This window comes from Thamnophis sirtalis, unplaced genomic scaffold (genome assembly GCF_051295495.1).
Source record: "Thamnophis sirtalis isolate CommonGarterSnake01/CBP01778 unplaced genomic scaffold, rThaSir2_p1.2 scaffold_1, whole genome shotgun sequence".
Lineage (NCBI taxonomy): Eukaryota > Metazoa > Chordata > Lepidosauria > Squamata > Natricidae > Thamnophis > Thamnophis sirtalis.
In genome coordinates, this window is record NW_028261381.1 from 146,924,526 (window position 1) to 146,949,260 (window position 24,735).

At 37.4% G+C, this 24,735-nt stretch overlaps 1 protein-coding gene across 3 annotated transcripts in view; it reads left to right on the forward strand.

Annotated features, from left to right (window-relative positions):
* AKT1 (AKT serine/threonine kinase 1) overlaps positions 1-24,735 on the forward strand; it is a 100,114-nt gene that overhangs the window by 39,826 nt on the left and 35,553 nt on the right. For all 3 annotated transcript variants that reach the window (XM_087727113.1, XM_087727106.1, XM_087727120.1), the window contains exon 3: positions 20,677-20,805. In XM_087727113.1, coding sequence (XP_087583239.1) covers positions 20,677-20,805 — 129 coding nt within the window. The remainder of the gene's footprint in view (positions 1-20,676; positions 20,806-24,735) is intronic.

Here is a 24,735-nt window from a genome sequence, read left to right on the forward strand (position 1 = left end):
GAGCCCAGTCCACTGTTACAGCTGTGTTTTGAACAAGATGCTGTTGGACTGCATTAGCTACTGTACCACATTAGTTGGCAATTTGAAACTTGTTGGTAAGCAAGTAATTGCTCTGAAATTGCATGGTGCTACCCCATTTTGTTTGTTTGTTTATTATGGTTTGTTGCAAAGTCAGCAGCTGTTCACACTGGATTTGGCATTTTGTCTGCCTATCAAGTCTTTCCCAAGAACCTTTTTATGATTATGTTGATATTTTACGGTGTTAGAGGTATTGTTGCAGGATATAAGCTGTTCTGTGTAAAGCTGATTTTTGCAATTATTGATGGTGAATTTATCAATGCCAATGATGTTCAAGTGGTGCTGCAGAGTTGTTTTGTGGTAGCTCCCAAGGCACCTATTACAGTTACTGTGTTTATTATTTTTGTTATAGCAAAGACAAAGCGTACATTCAAGGAACATCATGGAGTATGTGTTTTCTGTAGGAAATCTTGTATTTCATCTCATGATAACTGATATATCCTTCATCACAAGATATAATGTTGCTTTTCTAAAAAGGTGGACTCTATCCCTTCATCTTGAACATTGCTGGCAGCTTCAAGATACCATTATTTTTATGATAATGTTTATAAACATGTTGGTGTGTCTTTGTTGCTTGTATACTGCTCCCCGTCTTTTAGAGCAAGGTTAAGGAAACAGAATTGGGGGAGAAGGAAGCTGGATTTGAGATTGGATTTTTAAACAAAATTAAGGCCAGATATAAAGAAAATCCGGCAACTCATGATTTTACCACTTTGCACAGACTATCCAATAATAGTGTGCAAAATGTTTTGAGGTCCAAATATGTTGACCTCAGAAGTCTTATTACAATTTCACTCAAAGTGATGCAGTGTTGGAGTGAGCTATTCGAACATCTGTTGTGCAGTTGGAGTATCTTTTCTCAGTCAGAAGGGGGCATTTGGGATCAGAACTTTTGACCTCAAAACATTTATGAATGCTTCTGCTGTCTACTACCATCATATTTAAAAAGAATTAAAACAAAAAAACCCACATGTTTTTCAGACTCGTTGCTTTTACATGTCTTAGTAGTAAGTAATCCTGATGTTTATTGGGATACTGTTCTGACCCCTCCTCCGTCCAGTAACAAAAGCCGAGACATGCTTAATGAGAATGTCCTTTAATAACAAGACCAGACTCTCGGTGGCTGAAAGCCAAGTAAACAAACAGATAAGGACCTTGGCAGCAAGGCCGACAAACCTTGGCAGCAATTCAAGACAAACTCTGGCAGCAATCCAGACTGCCAAGTTAGTTTCTCTTTAGTCCAAGCGTTGACTTCTGCAACAGACAAGCAGTCTGTTTTATAGTCTGGAGAGGAGCCTAATGACCATCAGCTGAGTGTAATTACGTAGTTGTTCTTGACGCTTAATAGCTCTTCGACGGCGTGCATCCTGAAACAACTCACTGTTGGTTTCTGGATCACTCTCCCTTGTCTCCTCCCCACTGATCCAAGGCTCAGGCGCCACTTGGTGGCCAACCAGTCTCTCTGTGCCTTGCTTGGAATCGGAACCCTCTCCAGGGTCCTCCACATCCTCCAGGGCCGACTCATAGGGCCCTTCGCTGTCGGAGTCTGGTGGCAGCTCCAACGGCTCCTGCTGGGCCACAGCAGGATACTACTACAACTGGGAGCGCTGAAGTGCTTCCGGGTTGAATTCCATTTGAATCGACAATCAAATATTGGCATGCATTGGACGTTTGCGATTTTAATACTTGGCATAGTGTTCAGATGGAATTAGCATGTTTTTCTGTACTGGGATGCCTTTGAAAATTAAGTTTTGGAGGGTGTTCAGTCATGGTCAGTCAGGATAGGGAGTTTCCATCTTCCTATGTCTTGCTCTGTAAGTTGCATTGGCCATTTCTGTGGCAATATTGTGAGTGCAAAGGAACACTTATGAGTACTTGAACTCTGGCTGGGCACCTACACAATAGCTGTGGATACAGAGTCTGGTTTCCTTCTTTGCTTTAATATATTGATTCTAAACAGAATTTTAAAGTTGCAACTTCCTTACTTCACAAACTAAAGTCTTTAGGTTGTTTGGTGAAAGAATAGGCATTATTCTCTCCTAACTCACCTTCCCTCATCCTGCAAATGCTTCCAGTCATACTGTATAATCCTTTTCATCCTTTAGTATTACAAAGAGAAAGCTGGAACTGGTCGAGATGCCTCATCAACATCTGTTTTTTCTGCCGATTGCATCAACCTCATTCTCTTCCAAACTGTAATTTTCACTGTAATGATGGATTATGTTTGTCATACTTGATAGAAATCTGGTTTTTGCATTTTGGTTCTCCCCTCCTTTTTTCCCCCCCCTTCACCTCCCCAATCCAATCATTTCTTTTTCTTTTTTTAAGTAATAATAAAACCAGTTCTCTTGCTTAAGACTTGAAAAGTTTTTTTTTTAAAAAATGTGAATCTGAAGCTCAACTCGCACAAGAAAAACTGCTCTTTAATTTTGGGATTGTCTGATGAGACTCACATCTTAGCGATTTATTTGTTGTTCCTTCTCTTTTAACGATGCTGCAGTCGTAACACACTGTTTTGCTAAATGTTGTGTAAAAAGTAAATTGTGCCACAGCAGATGTTGGTATTTGGGTGGCTGTCTGTACAACAGGGGGATGGCCACAGTCATCTCTGTCAGCTGTCTTCAGGCTCCACAGGCCTGCTGTGTGGTTACTTTGGTGTGTAAAAACAGCTCATTTCACAACTGGGGAACTTTAGCATTATGCTTGGCATGAAGCCATTCCGCTGAGTTTAACACAAGTGTTTATCCAGCAATTTTCTTAACACTGGTAGCTCCACAATAATGTGTATTAAACTTCAATAAGGAAATGAAGAGAATGGGAATAAAAGCTGTTTCTTTCTTGTTTGCTTGCTTGTTTTGCATCTCATGTTTTCTTTTCCCCAAGAAAACTGGTCACAGTGTAGAATCCTTTCTCTTTGTTTGTTTATTGGGAAACATTCCTTTATACCCTTGGCACAACTTGCAGCCTTGAAGCTTCCATTGTAGTTCCTGACACTCTTCAGATTCTGGTGCATACCCATAACAAATGTCCACACCTCCATTATGTCTTTATATTAAATGTAGAGGTGAATGGTAAAGCATGTGCATGGAAAATGATTGTATTTGAAGTCATCAAATTTGGCTTTGGTTGTCTGTGTGGGGACCTTTTGAAAATAAGTTACATCAATTTAAATAGTTTAATTAAAATATTTTAAGCCTGGGAGCGGATCAATTTTGAAGAGGGCATTGATTTGAAAAAATAAATTGAAACATGAAACTTTTCCCACTAAATTGTGCCCAACTACAGCCCTAAAATTCTTGTTTAAATATTAAACTATACATTTTAGCAAGATTTGACTGAGCCTTTCAATTTAATCGCTAAATCTCATAGGAATAGATTACACCCTCCTCTCTTGGCCTTGGGTTTGTTGTTGCTAAGCTTGAGGTTGGAATGTCTGCTTATTTTGCATCTATCATTTACAGATTTCTCATGCTGGCATGAATGACGTTAAGAATTGTTTTGGTGAATGCTCAGTATGTGGCTGGGTTGAGCTAGTTTGTCCATGGATTTAAATGTAAGAGAGTTTTCCCGTTCTCTAAATGATTTTGCCAATGCCATCCGCCCCAACTGAAGTTGATGGGAAATAGAATTTAATTACAACTAATTATTTCCCATACCTAACTGAGCTTATGAGAGATACCTTTTTGCTGTGTGAAACCTTGGTATCTCCCTAGGTACCTCTGATACTGTACTGTGTCTATCCCTTCTTAGTTGCTGAGCAAAAAAAAAATTGCAGGGACAGAGAAAGTACTTAAAATGAGTGTTTCTTTCTGTAGGGGTATATGAAGGTTGTGAGAAGGTTTAAAAGCATTAAAATATCAAAGAAAAAAAGATTAAATAATGCATTTATTTATGTATATTTCATTTACATGGAACTCCATCCCACCATGGCAACTCCGAGCTTACAAGACCAAATACAGATAGAAGAATAAAAAGAAAAACCTATAATTTAAAAACAGCATAAAATACTAATCAAGCATAGCCTATCAACAGTAAATTAACATAACCTCCTGACCTCTCTGTACCAGGAAAACTGTCAGGTCTTAAGATCTTTCTGAAAGGCCAACAGGATTTAGGGCTTATCTGAGACAGAAAAGATCCGTTTCTTGGGTCCCTCAAGATGAGCACCCTTCATCAACCCAGGGGGCATGACAGTGCTTCTTAGATCTGATGGGGGCAGAGAGAAACAAGTGGAGAAAAGTGGGGTTGAGTGTCTGCTGAATATATTTTGGTAGGCAGGAGTGGAATCATCAGATACCAGATTTAAAATTCTATTATAATGCAGTGTTTCTCTTTTTTATTGTATATTTTTCTTTATAATATATCACATTTCCAGTTTTCAACTAGTGTACTGGCTGTATCTTGTCCTTTTTGTTTTATACACCCTATACAGTGTTATACACCATAGTTTTATACACCCTGATTATAACTAATATTCTCTTAATTATACATTTATAATCTCTTTTAAATAAGTAATGTTGTACATCATAGTTATAGACATTTTCATAATTGTACCATAACATATCTATTCATCTCTCTCCTTTCCCCTCTCTACTTCCTTTTCCCTTTTCCTCTTTTCATCTCACCTCTTCTCCACTTCCCTCCCCTTCCTCTGTCCTACTCCTATACATGCAGTGTTTCTCAGCTTCATCACTTTTAAATTGTGTTGACCTTAACTCCCAGAATTCCCCACCCAGCTATGCTACATATGCTAGCTAGGAAATTCTAGGAGTTGAATTCCAGATAGCTTAAAGTTGCTGAGGTTAAGAAATGTTGCAGCAATGAACTCTTCCATCTTTATACCAAGTCATCCCGTAAGGCTTCTTGAGATCTAGGTTGTCATTACTAGTTAACTGTATTGTACGGGCAGGATACATTTTCTAAAGAAATGAAAAAGAGTGCTTGGTGATTTTGAAGGTTCCTTTACCAGAGATGAATGTGATCTTCTGTACCATGCACTGAGTTATACACAAACAGCACAGTTCTCTGTGCTCTCATTAGCAGAATTCTTGCTGCGGTCAGCAGATAGGTTTCTATACGTTCTTTTTCCTCTCCGTGCTTCCCAGAAGGATGGGAGAGCTGATGTTTAAAGGAAGGAATGCTATATATTCATGGCTTCTGATCCCAGCAGTGGCAGCAGGTGCTGCCAGAAAAATGACATCATATGTGTGTGCGTGTGTGTGTGCTTGGAGAGTAAGGGAGGGGGGGCACTCCCTTTACATTCATTCTTTCTTCCTTTTTCAGTATCCAGAGCAGGAGTTGCAGTGCAGCTGATCCCAGCTGGAGAATATCTTAGTCAATCTCTGTTAGGCTTATTTTCTCCCCCACTCCTCAACACCCTTCCCTCCAATGCCTTGAAGTTGCTGGCACCAGCGAGTTTCTCCAGGGTGGCCTCTTCTCAGCTTGACCTTTGCAGCAGCAGCAACAGCAGTTAAGACTTCCCCAGCTGCAATGGGGGAAGGCAGGAACAGATCAGAAGCAATGAAAAGTTTGGGGCGGGGAAGAATTGAGATAAAAGATAAAGGTTCCCCTTCGTACATATGTGCTAATCGTTCCTGACTCTAGGGGGCGGTGCTCATCTCCGTTTCAAAGCCAAAGAGCCAGCACTGTCCGAAGACATCTCCGTGGTCATGTGGCCAGACTGACTAAACGCCGGAAGGTGCATAGAGCGCTGTTACCTTCCCACCAAAGTGGTCCCTATTTTTGTACTTGCATTTTTTTTACGTTCTTTCGAACTGCTAGGTTGGCAGAAGCTGGGAAAAGTAATGGGAGTTCACTCCATTACGCGGTGCTAGGGATTCGAGCCGCTGAACTGCCGACCTTTCTGACAAGCTCGGCGTCTTATCCACTGAGCCACTTAGAATTGAGATACCCTTTTCCCTCTTGCCTTTCCTTTAGCCTTGCAAAGTTCCCAGCATTTAGTCCAGTGTTTCTCAACCTTGGCCCACCTGAAGATGCGTGGACTTCAACTCCCAGAATTCCCCAGCCATTCCTGGCTGGGGAATTCTGGGAGTTGAAGTCCACGCATCTTCAGGTGGGCCAAGGTTGAGAAACACAGATTTAGTCTGTTTCATGTACAGGTAGTCCTTGACTTGCAACAGTTTGTTTAGTGACTGTTCAAAGTTACAATAGCACTGAAAAACGTGATTTGTGACTAGTTTTTACACTTGACTGTGGTAGCAGCCCCATGGTTATGCAATCCAAATTCAGAGGCTTGGCAATCAGGTCGTATTTATGACAGTGGCAGTGCCCCAGGGTCATGTGATCCCCTTGTGCGACCTTCTGAAAAGCCAAGTCAATGGTGAAGTCAGATTCATCTAGCAATAGTTTGACTTAAGTTAACAACTACATTTGATCCACTTAACAACTGTGGCAAGAATGGTTGTAAAATGGGGCAAACCCCCTCAACAAATGTTTCACTTAGCAACATAAATGTTGGGCTCAGTTGTGGTCGTAAGTCGAGGACTACCTGTATTCAGTTTATAACGGGTAAATTATTACCCGTAGTAATTAGCAATTTATCCATGAATTATTAGTAATTCTATAGTACTGGCAGAAACACCTGGAAAGGAAGAAGATATCAGTTGATGTAAGTGAACTCAATACAGGAATTTATTAAGGGTTAATCTTCCACATTATATCAGTCTTATGTAGCAACTTTATGTTGGATCTTCCATAATTCATGGGATATGCATCAAGATGAAATACATATGAGGCAAGAAGTGCAATTGTCACATGTTCTCCCAGTTTGACACCAATCAGATCTGGTGTAGCTTCAGCAAACTGGTTTTGTAAGGTCAAGGCTCCCCAAATCATTTCTGCCCAAAGCTACGTACAACTTAAATTGCACGGATGGTGAAAAGCACATTGAGAGTAAAATGGATAAGTGCAATTAAACATCTTAGCACTGTAAGCATAACTTGAGATTTATTCCTCCAGATAACAATGAGTTGCAACTCCCATAAAGCACAACCAGATTGTGGTACCCTGCCTTTACCCTGATGTCTTAATATCTTGGAATGTGACACTTAGATCATTTTTCAAAATAACAAAAATGGAGAGCTGTTAAAGCTTTTTTAAAATATGTTTGCACTTAATAAGATTTCATTTGCATTTTTTTCCATCAGAGGCAGCTGTAGCTTGAGAAGCTGTTTGAGTAAGCTGTGCCAAAGGAGAGCATCAGGGATTTTGTATGCTGATTAATTCTCTTTTGCTCCTTTGGGAATATCTTGCATTAGTGAAAATTAATTGCTGTAAGCAATACAGTGGAAGGTTTGTTTGCTTGTTTGTTTGGACCTGCTAAATTATCTTTTCCCAGCCTAGTGCCTTCCAGGTGTGCTAGACTACCATGACCATGCTGGCTGAGTAGTCCAGGGCATTCGGAGAGTACCCAAAAGACTGTTAAGGACAAATAAAAACAAAAACCTAAGCACACTACTTAGATACCTCTCCAGTTTGCTACAAAACAAAGATTTGATTTTAAATTAGGATTGGGAATTTAGGCTTTGGGTTTCCCCCACCTCTTTCTCAAACGTAAAACTTTGATGTGAAGAATCCATATTTAATTAAATGTTTTACTTTTATTAAGTACTTTTGACATAGCTTTCCCTTGCAGTTTAAATCACTTAACTACTAATCGTAAAGTGTTTTTAAAATTCCGGAAGTTTTGTAAGTTCTGTATAAAAACATCTTTGTGATTCTGTACAAAACACTTGTGGTTTTTCTCTTCTGCACTGAAACTACTCTTTTTCTTCTGGTGTAAGAGGGAGGAATGCAGAACAACGTTGTTGGAAGTGACCTTGGAAATCCTCTAGTCCAATCTCCTGCTCTAGCAGGAGGACCATTTCAGAAAAATAGTTTATCCAGTCTCTTTTTAAAAACCTCCAATGTTGGAGAATCCACAACTTCTGAAGGCAAGCCGTTCCATTGATTAATTGTTCTCACTGTCAGGAAATTTCTCCTTAGTTCTAAGTTGGATCTTTCCTTGATAAGTTTCCACCCATTACTTCTGGACGTTAGGAATTATGTGAATGAAGTTAGAAATTATGAAAATTAAAGCCTGCCACACCTTGGGGTTTCCGAGTTGGAGAAGGTTAGTCTAATCAACCGGCCATTTATTCCATTTTGATGTGCAGATGTGTGCTGGGTCCAGATAGATAAAATTCTCTGTTTTTTAATGAGGTTGTTTTCAGATACAGGGCAAAACCTTTTCTCCTCCCATCTGTCCTTTATATGAATGTTGCTCTAAACATGAGACTATTTAATCATTCTTTACACTCCCCGCCCTCAAATTCCCTGAAGATACGATAATGAAGCAGGTGCCAAATATATTGTTAGTTTTCTGCTGGCCGTGAGAAACAGCAGTCAATTCAGAGCAATACATGAAGCAGAGGCCACTCTTAACCTGTTGCCATTCCTGTCAATCATTGCCATGTAGGGTTGAACTGCAGGAGGGAGGGGGGAGATTGAGAAAGCGGTTGGGGTCCTCTCCATAGTAGCCTGTGGAAGGAGGCGGAGGCAGATCCATGTTGCTGTTAATTGGCCTTCCTCGGAGTACGGCTGCTATCAGAACAGCCTTCCATATATGGTCAGTGAAAGCTAAGCTGCCAGAGCAAGAGGTCTGGGTGCAGACCGTCTGCTGACTTGGGCTTGACCTCTCCTATTGGGGAGCATCCTCCACGGGAGTCTCTACGGGCTGATTGAAATGCAGAGCACAGTCCAGTCTCCTGCAGCTGTCTGTTGGAGGCAGAGTCTGAATGTGCATCCCAAAGAGTGACTGGGCATGGAAAAAATAACAAAATAATCTGCAGGATTGTTGCTTTTGTGTGCCTCTCCTCAAGGGGCAACCCAGAACTCTTCATCTCCTCAAAAGCATATTTGCGGCCACATTAGCATACTTTGGGTTTTGCACTCACATTCTCTCTCCGTTCCTCCCCCCCACACTTTCCTTTTCTCTCTCTCTTTCTACCCTATCCCACAAAATTCTGCTGAATAGATTCCTCAATTGGAATTTCTTTCTCTTTTTCCAGCTGCTCTAATCATCTAAAAGGGGCAATGAGCTACATGCCTATTCTAGGGTTTCTAGGATAGAAAAATAAAAGTAGACATGAGGGTGAGTGGACTTTTTAAAAACTGAAAATAGTTGTTTTGCAGCTAAGAAACCTGAACTGGGAACTAGAAGCTTCTAGCTCTGATCTTCTCTGCTGTGAATGAAGGGCCAGCTTAAGTCACAAAAATAACAGCCAAGTTGAAGAAAGGGTCTGATTTAGCCTTTCCCAACCTGGTTCCTTCCAGATGTGAAGACTGTCACACCTGGATGTCACTACAATATAGGAGGCTGATTTAATCCTCCTTCAAAGTGAAGTGAATTCTGGAACTGAAACACTAGTTACAAGGCCCATATTACCTATATAATACAGGTCAGTTAAGAACACGACCCCAGCAGTCAACATTTCTTGGTAATTTAAACCTTAAGTAAACACACAACTTGCTGAATAGAATATGTTATGCCCTTTTTAATTAAATAAGTTATTATTTTAGTAATTTTATAATTCTAGAATTAATACAGGAACTATTTAGTACCGTCTATTTCTTTGTTCTTTTGTCATTAAGCTTTAAATATATATACTGTATGTCTAACTATCGTATTTTTCGGAATATAAGATGCACCTTTTTCCCTCAAAAAAGTGGATGAAAATCTGGGTGCGTCTTATACACTGAATACAACATTTTTTGCCTCCCGAAACCCCGCCCCCTTCTCCAAAATGGCCATGCATAGCCTTTAGGAGGCTTCCAGAGTGCTCCTGGAGGCTGGGGTGAGCAGAAATGAGCAAAAACTGGGCTGCCCCCCTCCAGCCCCCAGGAGCACTCTATAAACCTCCTAAAGGCTATGCATGCCCTTTTTTGAGAAAAAACAAGTCAGTTTTTGCAAAAAAACAGGCCATTTTGGGGAGATCTGCAGAGTTCAAAAATTTTCGTTTTAATTTGCCTCTTCAAAATCTTGGTGTGTCTTATACTCCAGTGAGTCTTATACTCCGAAAAATACGGTACATCAGAAATTATGGATAACATCTGAATTGTAGTAATCTGACTTCTTCATAGCTATCTGTTGTATTATTCTAAGAGATTTAGAAAAAGCATGCACAGAAAGTTCCAAGTCTTGCTGATTTTGAATGTGTTTATGAATCAATCTCTGTTTGAGTTTGCGCATGAGTTTTAGTTCACCACAACTTAAATGCGAAACAAACTTAAATTGAAACAATAATAAAAAAAACCTTGTCTCTAACTTGTACTGGAATTAGTATTTGAAGAGTCCATGGATTTCTAGAGCCGAGGTGGCGCAGTGGTTAAATGCAGCACTGCAGGCTACTTCAGCTGACTGCAGTTCTGCAGTTCGGCTGTTCAAATCTCACCGGCTCAGGGTTGACTCAGCCTTCCATCCTTCCGAGGTAGGTAAAATGAGGACCCGGATTGTTGTTGGGGGCAATATCCTGACTCTGTAAACCGCTTAGAGAGGGCTGAAAGCCCTATGAAGCGGTATATAAGTCTAACTGCTATTGCTATTGCTATTTCTGGATTCAATAATTTGAATGCTATATATCAGAGGTCTCCAACTTTTCCGGACCACTGGAAGGGGGGCAGCAGCAGGGGGGAGGGGATGGTTTCATGCGTGTGGGCTCGTTGCTTTCACAAATGCAGCTGCACATGCGCCTATGCACACTTGCCCACCACTTCTTTGGCCTGGTTCCAAATGGGCTGCAACCCAGCATTGGGTTGCAACCCGGGGGATGGAGATCCCTCCTGTGTATGAATGCCTATGTGTGAAAGAAAACTGGGACATCTCAATCAGGAACACATACTAGAGAAGCAAGTAGCATTTTTCACATTTAGCATTTGTATAGCACTTTTTTTCTGAATCCTCAAGTTGGTTCATACATAATGCTTAATGCAACCATGTAAAAAAAGTCTACTATTATTCATGTATTAGGACAACTATGGCATGGGACTGGAGCAGTTTTGCCTAAAGGAACTCCTTATTTTAAGATATTGTGGAGATTTGAACTATCTGGTTAACAGAAAATTCTATCTATTCTTGATGGGTCACATATGCCAAACTGACATACCTGCATAGAATTGCTGCACAGAGGTATGCAAAACATTTTGCACCTGAATAGTTGAAACTCTGATGTGCCTTTTTCCAACCTTTAAACATTTTGTAGACTTTTATGGGATCTCTCAGGGTTGCAACATTTAGACTATGCCGACTACTGGTGCTTTGAACTGCTGCTGAATTTATTTATTTTTTTTAAAAAAAGTCCTTCCAAAATAGTGATAATATGGTTGTTAAGTTGCTATTTCTTAATTGCACTCTGCTATGAATTGGATACTGATGTTCAAATAAGCTTGATGCGTCAAGAAGCTTGCAGCAGTTGGTAAATAAAGATGGATTTCCTTTTGTTCTGCTGGTGCTTTGCTCTTCATTATTCTCTACTTACTTCCCAGGGAGTGGCAGCTGTTTCTGATGTTCAGCACTCCATCAGTTGTAGACAGCTCCCAATTTGGTGAATACACTGGTGGAAAGTTGGGTGAAAGAGACCATAATGCAGCTCTCTGCAGAATTAACTTTTCATGAAACAAAAGGGTTTCCTGTTCTGAAATATTTAAAAGCATATACACTTTTTTTTTTTAAAAAGATCATTTTACAAGGGGAGCTTTTTTGGGTTGGCATTGTAAGATGGTACAAATGTGAAATTTTAATGTGCTGTGCATATGGGTTTGATACAACAATGGACATGAAGTCTGTACACATGAGAAGCCATTGTAAATTGTGCTCATTATCTGGAAAATGCTTTGGGGCAACCGATGGAAGAATTTAAATTGTCTGCTTAAAAGCAGGCAGTTTGGGAGAGGAATAGATTTCAAAGAAAGCATTTTATAATCTTGAATTGTTAATCCAAGTATCTTTGTTCAGTTAATCTTTTGTTTGAGAACATAAACTAAGATGTTACCGAACGCTGAATCATTCAATAAAACTATACGTAATAAACTGTTCATCTTTCCTGGCAATTTGTTTATAATATGACTTTTTAGTACATGTAAAATAATCAGAACTACTTCATCAACCAAAAGAACTGATTTTTTTATCATTTGGAGATTTAATGAGTGGCTACATTGTATTTAATATCTAAAGCTCTTTTGCTCTCCCAAGTCCTTTTGTTCATAATAATAGAATTCATGTTATAGTTGTGGAATGTTTTTGTAATAACTGTTTTTGTAGTTTTATTGTATGCCACTCTGAGTCATATTTCTGTGAGATTGGTGGCATGTAAATATAAATAAATAAATCATCCTTCTTTCCACATATTCCCTCAGACTTTCTCTTATTACCAGAATTCAATACATAAATGTGCATTCTTGTATGCATTTAAAAGAAACATAGCTGTGTTTGATGTTTTTCCATATGTAATAATTACTATATAAATTTCCATGTGCCTGTACTGTATGCTTACAGTATGTACAGTATGCCTTTGCAATTTTAAATTATTCAAAGTTCATTTCTATTGATCGGGTCTAACTAATTCAAATTGTATGGAATAACATCCATCTTACATATTTTAATCGCTGGGACCCGCAAATATAAGCACATAGGTGCAAACTATTAAGTAATCTCTTCCTTTCAAGTGTTTTCATTTTGTGATGGGAAAATAAAGAATAACCAATGGATCAGGCACATGACAATGTATACTGATTATATAGTAACAATCATGTTACTATGACTGAGGGACACTTTAAATGTCATATACTGTATATTGCCTTGATTGCAAAGTCAGTTTTGAGCACGGCCACAGTTTTGAATGATTGCATGAGAGAGTTGGGAAGTAAGATCTACCTGTATTTATAATAAACTTCCATTGATTTCTATAGCAGGGCTACCTTAGTCTTTAAATCCATTAGAATTGAACAGATTTTAAATTGCTTAACATAGTTGGATTGTATTCATAAAATGCATTTGTACTTAGATTTTAATGCATTTTCCTAGTTCTGGGATGTTCATTTTATGTCTAAATGAATGCAGCATATCAGGGCTATTATAAAAATAGACTGGGGCTCTATTTTAGAATTTATGCTATTCATCAAAAGATCCTAGTCTGAAATCCAGAGAACTGCATCAGTGAAGGCAATACAAGTTAAACATCAGGCAGTGTCCTGCTTTTCAAATAATATCTTTTATTTCTAAGTTATTGCTAATGTAAGAATTTAACAATCAAGGATAATAGCGTCCAGATTCAAAATATTTCCCTGCTTAATGTGGCACTCTTGTTTGGTTGGTGGAGTATCAACATTTTTTGTAATAAAGATATAAAATGTGATATCTGTGCATCTGTCTGGTATTTGTCAAAGCTTTTCCCTTTGTGTATAGATGCTTTGAGTAAACATCAGTGTACTGTTGATGTGAAACTGTTCTTGGAGCATGAAAATCTTCCATTTACTAGATGTGACTCGCTTGTCTATCTAGTCAACATTTCTTCTGTTGAGGCAGCACATCAGTCTGTTAAGCAGAGAACATCACCTATCTGATACATTTTAAAGAGAACTCAAGGTAGTATCTAAGACCTCCTGAATGCAAAGTATGTGCTGAACCGTTCAGCCATGGTCATTCCCATAATGTAAACTCAACTTTTGAGTCATTTTCCCTGGATGTGAAAAAGAATTAGCCTCACTTGCTATATTGAAATTCCATGTGAAGCAGCGAAACATCATTTTTGTTCTATGATATTTTTGTGTGGTGAATATACCACTTTGGTACATTATACTTCTTTATACTTTATATTTTGTGAATGTATAAAGGGAAAAGGAGGGAAAGAAACTGGCTGCCATATTCATCCTATATCCCCTACAATATAGTGGCTCCAATCCAAAGATGTGGTATGTGTGTCTGGGGAAGAATTACTCATTTAACTCAACTGCTGGTTTTAAAATTAATAGCCTTTTCTTTGGTTTGGTTTTGCTTTGTTTTTCCTTCCTTTAGCAGCAAGAACTGCTGCCTTGAAGGTAGACAGCAGACCACTCGTTATATTATTATGCTTGCTGAAACAGACTTATGTTATTACATCAGCCTTCCCTAACCCAAAGTACTTCCGATTTTAGTCCCCATAACCTCCTATCATTGTGGCAGTGTCGGCTTGGAATTATTGGAAATAAAATTCAACTAACTTGAAGTGCATCAGGTTTCAGAGGATTGTCAAAATAATACAGCAGACTGAATAGGCTACATGAGAACTCCTCTTATTTTTATGCTGCTTAGGTAGGCTTTAGAAGATTTGTTGCAGCTTTGTTGATAGCAATTGTATTCAAGTGCTTAAACCACAATTGAATTGTGAAAACGTAATTGTTCAATATGTCTGTATAAGTAGCACTACTCTTCAATGAAAAAAAATGCTTGAGCCATGGTTCTGATTGAAGAAGCCATAACCAACTTTTAAAAGGATCGTAAATAGAGATGTATGCAAAACTATGAATGTAATTTACACGGTAGTAATTGAATCAAGTAGAAATCAATTGCTTGATATTGCACATGTGACCAAAATTAGTATATTTTCAGATAGAATTTATTGACTCTGCCCTATCTAAAGCATTAGATTTATACTGTACCGTGTTTCCCTGAAAGTAAGACAGGGTCTTATTTTCTTTTGGCCCCCCAAAATAAGTGCATGGCCTTATTTTCGGGGAGGGCTTATTATTTTTGAGGTGCAGGAGGTGGAGAGTGTGGTCACCTCATGGCTGCTGCTGTGTTGCAGTATTTTCGGGGAGGGCTTATTCTCCATTGAGGTGGAGATAACATCCAGGCATGGGCTGACTTCGTCCTGCTTCCTGATAGGACTGAGTCTGTTGAAGCTCGTTAAGACACATCCTTGTTGCTAGGTTCCCCCATCTTTCAACTCAGTCCATTCAGAAAGGACAGGACATCATCTAGTTGCTCCTACTTTCTGAGATAATTGATAGAGTAATAATTGAGGTTTCCAAGAAATTGTTCGTGTGAGTACTTGTCTTCATATTGGTGATGGTCATTCAATTAAGGCAACTTTTGTAGATCTGTGGGTTAGAATTGCAGTGGGAAATTTTTCAGCAAAGGTGTCAGGGTAAGATTTATTCTGAGGATGAAATTTTGCCTTGAGATACAAAATGAACCAAAATTTCTGTATACTTTTGCTTCTGATTGTTAATGCATACTATTCCTTCCAAAATGCTAGAGAAAGTTCAAGTGTGTTAGAACTCTCACTTTTTTTGCCATAGTATGTTATGTATAGGTTGACTTGGTCTATGCTGCATATACACTTTTTATAGTCTGTGGTCTGTCTATCTAATTTAGAAACCACCTGTCTTCTCATTGAGCAATTCTGGACAGTGTTTAAATATACATAAAAACATAAAAGCTTTATATAAATTTAAAAACGGTTTAAAACAAGAATAAAATAATTAAAATTAAAAAGCAAGAATGTGCAAGATATATGCTAAATTTGGTATTCTATTGTGAAAGCACCATTGTAAATAATAATATTTGTAGAATAATCTGTAAGAAACAGAAGCAGATATTTTTTGTAACCATCATTAGGTATTCATTATCTTCTATCTTTTTTTTTTGCTTGTTTATTTTCAGGGTAGGACAGTACAAATGTGGCTATTTTAACATTTAAAATTAAAGGGTGCTTCCTTCTGAATACAGATGGCTATTGGGTGGGTGTTCCACTTCTCTTTTCCTCTGAAAGTATTTATGACTAGAAGAGGAACTTAAGGGTATATATCTATTTCATCAAGGGTAAGTATACCCCCCCCCCCAAAAAAAAAGCATTTCTACACTGCTACAACATCTTAAGTCGGACAGAGCAATTAGGAAGAGCTTTGTATTTTTCCTTTCCCTGTGAATAATTTTCCATCTTTTCAATATACGAGATAGCCAACATTCAAAACTTTGCATAATGGACTTACTTGCATAATGGACTTACTTGGTTGTCAATAGATTCTTAAACAAGTTAGAGTGACATTTGGTTTTCTACTATGATAGTCATAAATGCGGAAGTATTTTCTGAATATTGCCTGGAATCAGAGATGCATTTAGAAAAAAAATTCACAAGGTTTTTTATACTGTAAATTCATTCATAACTTCATTTTTAAGTTTCACATTCCTCTCATTCTGCTCTTTCATAAATATCTCCATGTTTTACGCCCATAATTGGAACATCTATTTATCTGGAACAATAGAGAGAACTTGGGATACAAACTCTATATCAAGAAGAGGGAATGAATTGTGTTTTACGTACAATGTAGAGGAAATCAGAACTGTTAAAAGGTCAGATGCCCCAATGAATTGCTCTGGTTGCTAATAGTGGGCCAAAGAAGTAATTTAGTTATGAGGTCATGAATTTGATCCACATGCTAGGATGGTAACCAAGTCAGTTTCTCTAAGCTGTAGGAAGAAGGTAGTGGCCAACCACTTAGACATGGACTTGACTGTGCAATGACCAAAAGTCAATGACTTAAAGACAATTTAAAAAGAAATATTCTCCATACAGGGAGTCTTCGATTTACAACAGTTCATTTAGTGACTCTTCAAAATTACAATGGCATTGAAAAAAACGACTTCTGACTATTTTTCACAGTTACAACCTTTGTATCATCTCCATGATTATGTGATCAAAATTCAGATGCTTGGCAACTGGTTCATACTTATGACTGTAGTTGTATCCCAAGGTCATGTGGTCAACCTTTGCAACCTTTGACAAGCATAGTCAATGGGAAAGCTAGATTCACTTAACAACTGGGTTACTAACTTATTAATTGCAGTGGTTCAATTAACAACTATGGCAAGATATGTCATAAAATGGGGCAAAACTCACTTAAATGTCTCAATAACAGAAATTTTGGGTTTAATTGTGGTCGTAAGTCATGGACTTCCTGTATACCTTGCTTTTATCACTTTTGTAGTCATCTATTTGTTTTCTTTCAAGGTATCGTTTTTTACCTACTAAAGACATTATTTTATTTTAAATTAAGAGAGAGTATTCATTTGGTAAGTATGCATGAATGGGACATTAGTTAAAAGTAACTGGATTAATTGTACTAAATTGTTTCCCTAATAGAGACAGCAGAGGAGTTTTCAGTTTTTTGTGATACTTTGAGAGCCAAATCTTAAGTTTTTCTGCCTCTACAAGAATTATTTAACAAATAAAATTACATGGCTAGGAATGAACATACACCTATCATCTGGGCAAGGAATTTCAATCTTGGTCTTTCCTATGATACGCTATGTAAAATTCAAACAAATGAAACTGCTATGTGCAATTATAGCTAAGAGCAACTTAGAAAGAAAACTAATGTGATACTCAAGCCAGCTGGTTCTCTGTATTTGGGGGGTGGGTAGAGGGGGAGTAGAGGAAGGTCAGCATTGATGAGGAGGAAGTTGCCTTACAGCAGGTGGAAGAAGTGGTGGCAGGCTGTGCTACAGAGGGAGAGGAGGTCTGTGAGATGGGGAGAGGAAGAGAGTCCATCTGCAGAGGAGTGTCTAGGGCACAATCCATATTCTCAAGGGAGACATTTCTTGGAAGAAGGTAGAACAGCTGGAGTTTGAGATGGAGAGCCAGAAATAAATGTGATCGAAGCCTGGTTTTGAAGCTCATAAATAAAAATTGAGTTGGGCAATAATTATTCCAATCAATCAGTGGCAGATTTTATTTTTATTTGTTTGTTTGTTTTGGGATGGCAAGTAGAATATTTTGCCTGGGTTGTGAATAAATAACTCATTCCTATCCTTTAAATAGGCCATTAGTTGGATTTTAAAAAAAATCCCTGCAATTCTGCATAGACTCTTTTTCTTCACCTTGAGAAAGTACCTAAAGTTCTCCTTTGTCTCCAGAAAGTACCTAAAGGTTTCCTTTATTTTCAGGTGTCTCCTCGTTGTCCCCAATTGATCCTGTTTTAACAACCATAACAATTACTTGCTCAGCGGCCTAGGAGATAAGTCACCACTTTTCAGTATAACTGGTACTTTGCACTGGGTTTAACTTGTTTGTAAATAATTACTTTTGGCAATATAAAATTTATGTTGGTTGATTTCATTCCACGTGTGAAGTATTTGCTACTGATGAATGTACCAGCTGCTGCACAATAGTTCTTGGGCAGTTGTTCCTAGAAAAATAAGGAATAAAATGTGAAATGGATGCTTCAGCAGAAATTGGTTACTAGAGAAACTCTTATGTTGAGCGTTTAGGAAATTTTATTTGGATCAGTAAGTGAAAGCTGCCTTTAGTTACTTCAAATGTAGAGCTGTGACCTTAAAGAGGCTTTATTTTTTACACATGAGGAATACAAACCAAATACATTATGTTCCTATAATTGTTCTAATAAACTATTTTGTATTTCAGGAAATTATATTATGCAAGGTATATGTTCCAATGAGCTCTCTATATTTACTTCTTAGTCAGTTAATGTACCTGGGTTCTATTCTAAAAAAAGAAAATGACAGTAAGGTGTTTGTGTATATATATATAGTATTCTTGAGCATTTCCAAAGTATGACCTTGCTTCTTCACAAAAGAAACCTTTCCTCAAGTACATCAATCTAGATAAGGATATGCAATTAATTGCTTGTTCTTTAAAAAAGGGGAAAAAAAACAGCAATCAGCATTAAGATAAGTATGCTTTTAAAAAAGAGAAGCTTAATGAGTAGTTTTGCCCCAAAAGGTCAGGTTTCTCACTTTATTTGCTTAAATAAGGCTGTTGCTTTGAGAAAACAGCAGGCTAATTAGTGACACAACCCATTGTTTTAAAATACTTGCACTGCAAAATGTAAATGTGAAAAAAAAACCTTCACTTGTCAGAATGAAAAATGACAATAACAGAAAAATAATATGTAGGACATCTGTTTTGACTTTTCTTTTCTTTTTTGAGGTTACACAGGATTTTTAAAATGCATTCCAGGAAAATAATATAGAATTCAAACCCTAAATTGCAAGCAGATTAAAAAGTAAAACAAAGCTGTGTTAACATTTTACAAATTCAGTAGTTAATGCTATTGTGAAATTGTTAAAGCCTTATCTGGTATGAAATTGCTTTTCAAAAACCTTTCTATTACAATGGGGAAAAGTGCATTAAATCACAGATGGAAGTGAGTTATCTGGGCATGTCCAAGAAACACTGAACATTTTCTTTGAAAGTCATGAATTCCAATTGCTAAATCAGTACCAGGTGTATCTTGTGATAAATTAATAACTTTTTGCCAGCCTAGCAGAATAATTGCTGGAGCTATTGCTTATTGCAGGGGTGTCAAACTCGTGTTGTCACATGACTTATTGGGACTTTCCCCCCCTTCGCTAAACTGGGCATGGGCGTGGCCAGCCCGTGACGCATTTGGCGAGTTTGACAGTCCTGGCTTATTGAATGGGAGAAACAGTAGTAGATGAACGGCAAGATTCTCTTTCCACCTCTCTCAGTTTGTCTAGCATATGTGTATTATGTATTGATGCATTTGATTTTTCATTTATAGAAGACTTATATCACAGGTGTCAAACTCTATCGTGTCATGTGACATATCATGAGTTTTTCACTTTTGCCGAACTGGAGTGCGTGTGGCCTGTGCGTGATGCATCAGAGAGGGAGTTCATTTCTAATACATGGACTGGAATTTCACTCAAAAGATATAGTCTAGAAACAGGAATAAATAAAAAATTATCTTCAATAATATTTTAAAACAAATATTTTGTTTTTTCTTGCTATTTGTAAAAAAGTATGTAAAAATTCTCAAGAAACATTCTGCTTCAATATGTTTTTAAAAAGATGATTAAATAAATACAATATTTGACCACGCACCGAGTAAATAATATTTTCTGCAAGAAGCTGAAGAAAGTATGCTTTCCCTTTTGAAGCTGACTTTAATAAACCTGGTAAAAATATTTGTTTATCATGGAGTTCGTATTGAATGGAGAAGCAGATGTGCTCATTGTTGCATTTTATATTATGCATCAATTTATTTATCAATTAATTAGTCTGTATTAAAAAGGTAAGATATTTGCCTATACAGTCCATGCAGTTTCTGAATTACTTTAGGATCAAATTCTGAAATGTTAGAAGAGGGAAAAGAAAAATGGAAAAGCAAAAGATTTGGATGACAATATTAAGAGATTTTATTGATGACTCTTTGAAAACATGTTTTCTATTTTAATGTGTGGGGATGGTCAAAACAATGTATGGCGACCATATTTTTTTTGAGGGGGAAAGGAAGGAAAGAACCTGATTGAACAAAAGTGGTGGTGGGGAGAAGCAAGTATTAAAAAGGATTTCTGCAATCAACATGTGTATTAAGTCGTACCATTTATATAGTAAAAGTTAACTGATCAAAACAAAGGGCAAAAGTGAGTTAAAAAAATAAAATCTAAAGTCAGCTTTCTGAAATATAGGTCATGTAGTCATTTTTTTAATATATCCTGTAGCAGTAACATTGGTATGAAGAAAATATCCCAAACTTATGAATCATTCTTAATTCTGGTTCTTCTTTTCTCCATTTCAGGAGAGTACATTAAAACATGGAGGCCAAGGTACTTTCTGTTGAAGAACGATGGAACATTTATTGGCTATAAAGAGCGACCTCAAGATGTTGACCAGCGAGAATCCCCCTTAAATAATTTTTCAGTGGCTCGTAAGTATTTTACAATATACAGGCTTCAAGATCTGTCCCTAACAAATTGTACTTTTGAAAATGATTTTAGCTACTTAAGTCATTTTTCCGCTAACATATATGTATGACATACTTATTATACGTGTATATGTTCATGGCCAAACCATATTTCAAAACAAAAGGAACACACACATACCCCTAAATTAATAGTTTGGAAATAATTAGTATTGATTTAAAATTAATTCCCCTTTAAATGAAACTAACCAATTTATAAAAGCATGTTTGCACATGCACAAATATAGTTCTCACACAAAACATACAAGTACATACATGTATGAGCCAAGGTGGCGCAGTGGTTAAATGCAGCACTGCAGGCTACTGCTAGATCAGCAGGTCAGCGGTTCAAATCTCACCGGCTCAGGGTTGACTCAGCCTTCCATCCTTCCGAGGTGGGTAAAATGAGGACCCAGATTGTTGGGGGCAATATGCTGACTCTCTGTAAACCGCTTAGAGAGGCCTGAAAGGCCTATGAAGCGGTATATAAGTCTACTGCTATGTTCTTCCTTCCTTCCACCAGAAACAGCCAAAAAAGAAAAGATGGAGAGGAGAGGAGGAAAGAGGTAGAAAGGAAAGAAAATATAAGGGGTGTGGGTGTTGAGCTGCTGCCATCATTCCTGTCTCATAGAGGGTTAAAGTTTTACTAAAATATGTGTGGAATCCAGACTTTCCATCCAGGGACTCCACAGGCAGTTTTTGGAAGTCTTTACTTTTATTGATATGCAAGCTCTGCTCTACCTCTCTTATGAATAAAAGAATATACCCTCCACTTCCAAGATAAATGGGTGGGGGAATTTCTTTTCTTTTCATGTAACATTTAGTAGTTGAATGATGATTTGGTTACTACATTATACTAATCATTATTTTTATAGTCATTTTTTAACAAAAATGACCCTTCCTGCTTAAGAGGAAAGTTTAGCAAGTTTGGGAGCTGCGGGGGGTGGTGGGGGGGTGGGGGTGGGAATGTAGAAATAGGCAATAAATAGAAGAAGCAAGAAGGAAACCCTCCAAGCAATCCTTAATAGGGGAATCTGTTTATTAAGCCCAGGAAAAAAAATCTGTCTGGGAAGAGGGAAGGTAAAGCTAGCAAAATGGATTGTTTATCTGGTCAAAATCCTGAACAGAAGCATGTTGCAGGATCTATTTGCACCTTATCTGCTCTAAAGCCCTGTGTAAAAAAATACAACATCTTTAAAGAAACAAACCTAGCAATACCTAAGCAATTGTTACACAGCGTCAGAACGGCGTGTCAACAATTTTTAGTCTATTGATAGCCCTAACTTAAAAGGAAAGCAAAACAGATAGAAATGTGCAAACTATTTAACAAAATGGGTATTGCATATTTTTATTAACCTAAAGCTCCCTTGCACTCCCCTTCACTCCCTTTTATTTATTTATTTTTGCTTTTTTAATTTCACCTCTTGTTTATGAAGCTGCTCTCCAGTTTGCAACATAGCCATAAACAACCTACTTCTTATAGGCAAAGTGATGTTTCTGAAGCATCATAGCAAGTAGTCTTGAAATTCCGTCATGTATTTGTCCTTCTGAAAGTCGTGTTCTCTGTCCTAGTATTTCCGCTGTCCTTTCCCTCAGTTTCCTAGAAAGCCATTTACAGATAAAAGGAGATGGATGGAAGGTTCTTTTCTCGACATTTATCAGTCTGTGGGGTGATGCCAACAAAGGCAGGGAAAGGTGTTTGACACTTCCATCATGTCATGTGAAATTTGACTCTTTTCTTGTTTTAAGTGCTTGGGGTAGAGTAAATATTTTGACATTCTAGGAAGATACTAGGCTAATTTAGGGTGCCTCTCAACCACATAATGGTGATTTGCATCTGAATGCACTGCTATCTGTTTATGTCAGAAACATTGTTCACCTCCTACTTATATTTCAAAGACCCAGCCACCATGAATGAATTGGAGTTTAGAGTTCTCCTAACAACAGACTTTTTAAATACACTTGAACTTCCTTATTTTGGTGAAGAAATGTATTTGGGGAAGAAGGAACAGTTGATCACAAATAGGAATTAATGATATTTTCATCTGATTTAGTTCTCTTTTGAAAAATGAGGAATTAGTTGTGTGTGTGTGATGCAGGTTTATAAATGCAGGTAATACAAAGATAACTAAATGAGAAAAGTACATCTGAGAATATGTATTTTTTCCATATCTAGGTATAAGCACTTGACATTTATAGGCAACATAGAAATATTGGAACTTGTCTTTTATTGTTTCAGAAAATTGTTCCATCCCTCCTTGAAGATCCAAGACATTTATACTTTATATAGGTAAATCAGGTGATGTACCATGACCTGGTGTCTTCAAGCGCCCCAGCTATGTTAAATATTATTGCACCGTACAGTCCCCAACTGTGATTTAGTTAGCATTCTGATCTGGGAATTTCCCCATTCAAAACCTAACATGATTAGTTTCTGATGCTTTTAAAACATAATATAGGTACCAGATTTGTAGAAATGTCGCAGCTTGTCACTTAAACTACAAGGTCTTCCAGATGAAGCTAACTTTGGAGTTGTTATCTCTTCAAAAAAAAATAAGATAGGGTTCATTTGTCAGCTATTGTTTGCTTAATTTGGGTTCGTTTAATAAGCCATAGTTTCTGGGTTCATATATCTCATTAGACCATTATGCAGGGATCATAACATAATGCTAATCAAACAGTAACACTGTCTCAGTCTTGCTCTATAAAGGTTATGATTTAGTGCAGACTTTGCCTTATTTTGTTTTGTTCTTGGTGTATTGTTGTCAAAAATGTCTAGTTGATCTGCTGGAAACAACAGGAAAAAACCCACAACTTATTTGTCTCTACCTGTTCACCTCTTCTAATACACAGGTTTGCATTGTATATTTTCTGGCAAATTGTTTCACGAAGCTTGTCAGAGTTCCTCCGAAATATCAATCTACTAACATAATCTTTTGGCAAAATATTTCCTGATCATTTTCTGCCTCTGCTTGCGTTTTGTGCACTACCAGTCAAAATTCTGCACAATTTAAGTCTCTGCAAGATTCAGGAATGGATTGCTGTTTTTTTCCCCTCAAGACAAATTTTTGGAATGTTACAATATCTCTGAAGAAGTCAATGTGCTTTGAATTCAGCTTCCACTACTGTACTCCTAATGACTTAATTGTCTTATCTATTTTTTGGCAACACTAGATAAGTGGTTTGTTGCTATCCTCTTTCAGGATTTTTAGTTTTATTTCCTTGCCTAATAGGCTCAAATTTCTTGGTAGTCTCCTATAATCAAATCAGACCCAGCTTACCTTTGTGATTGGCTAATTGTTTCTGTTGCATCCTTTGTTTTCCATGGGGAAAGACTCATGGATAGACTAGTCTAGAATATTTTCCAGCAGATCTCCTTCCCCTTCTCAAAACTCAGCATCTAAATCTGTTGTTGATGTCATTAACCCCTTAGAAGGTTAGTGCTTTTTCCTTATACTTAAATCTTGTTGCCACATTTTGAATTGAAATCAATAGAATTGTTCAAACGACTGTGAGTTACTGTTCAGTCATTTTGAGTTAAAGATACATGCAATCTTATTGGCATGCACTGAAGTATTTGAAATGTATTAAGATTCATGAATGGTGATTTTTAAGAAATGGGAACTGTCTGAAAGATTTATTATAGCATACTGGAAGGAGAAATCTATGCCTCATTTGCAGATATTATATGTATTGTTTTCCCACATTTGAAATAGTATTATTTTTTATCCACAAAGTTGCAAAGAAGATTTGAGGGAAATAGGGGTCAGATGTTTTTGTTTTGTTTTTTAAACAGTTTCCCAGCCCTTTTTAAATTCTGCTTTTCCATTGCTTATGATAATTAAATTTGACTATTTACTTTATTAAATAGCTTGATAAAATAGAAAATTAAAAGTC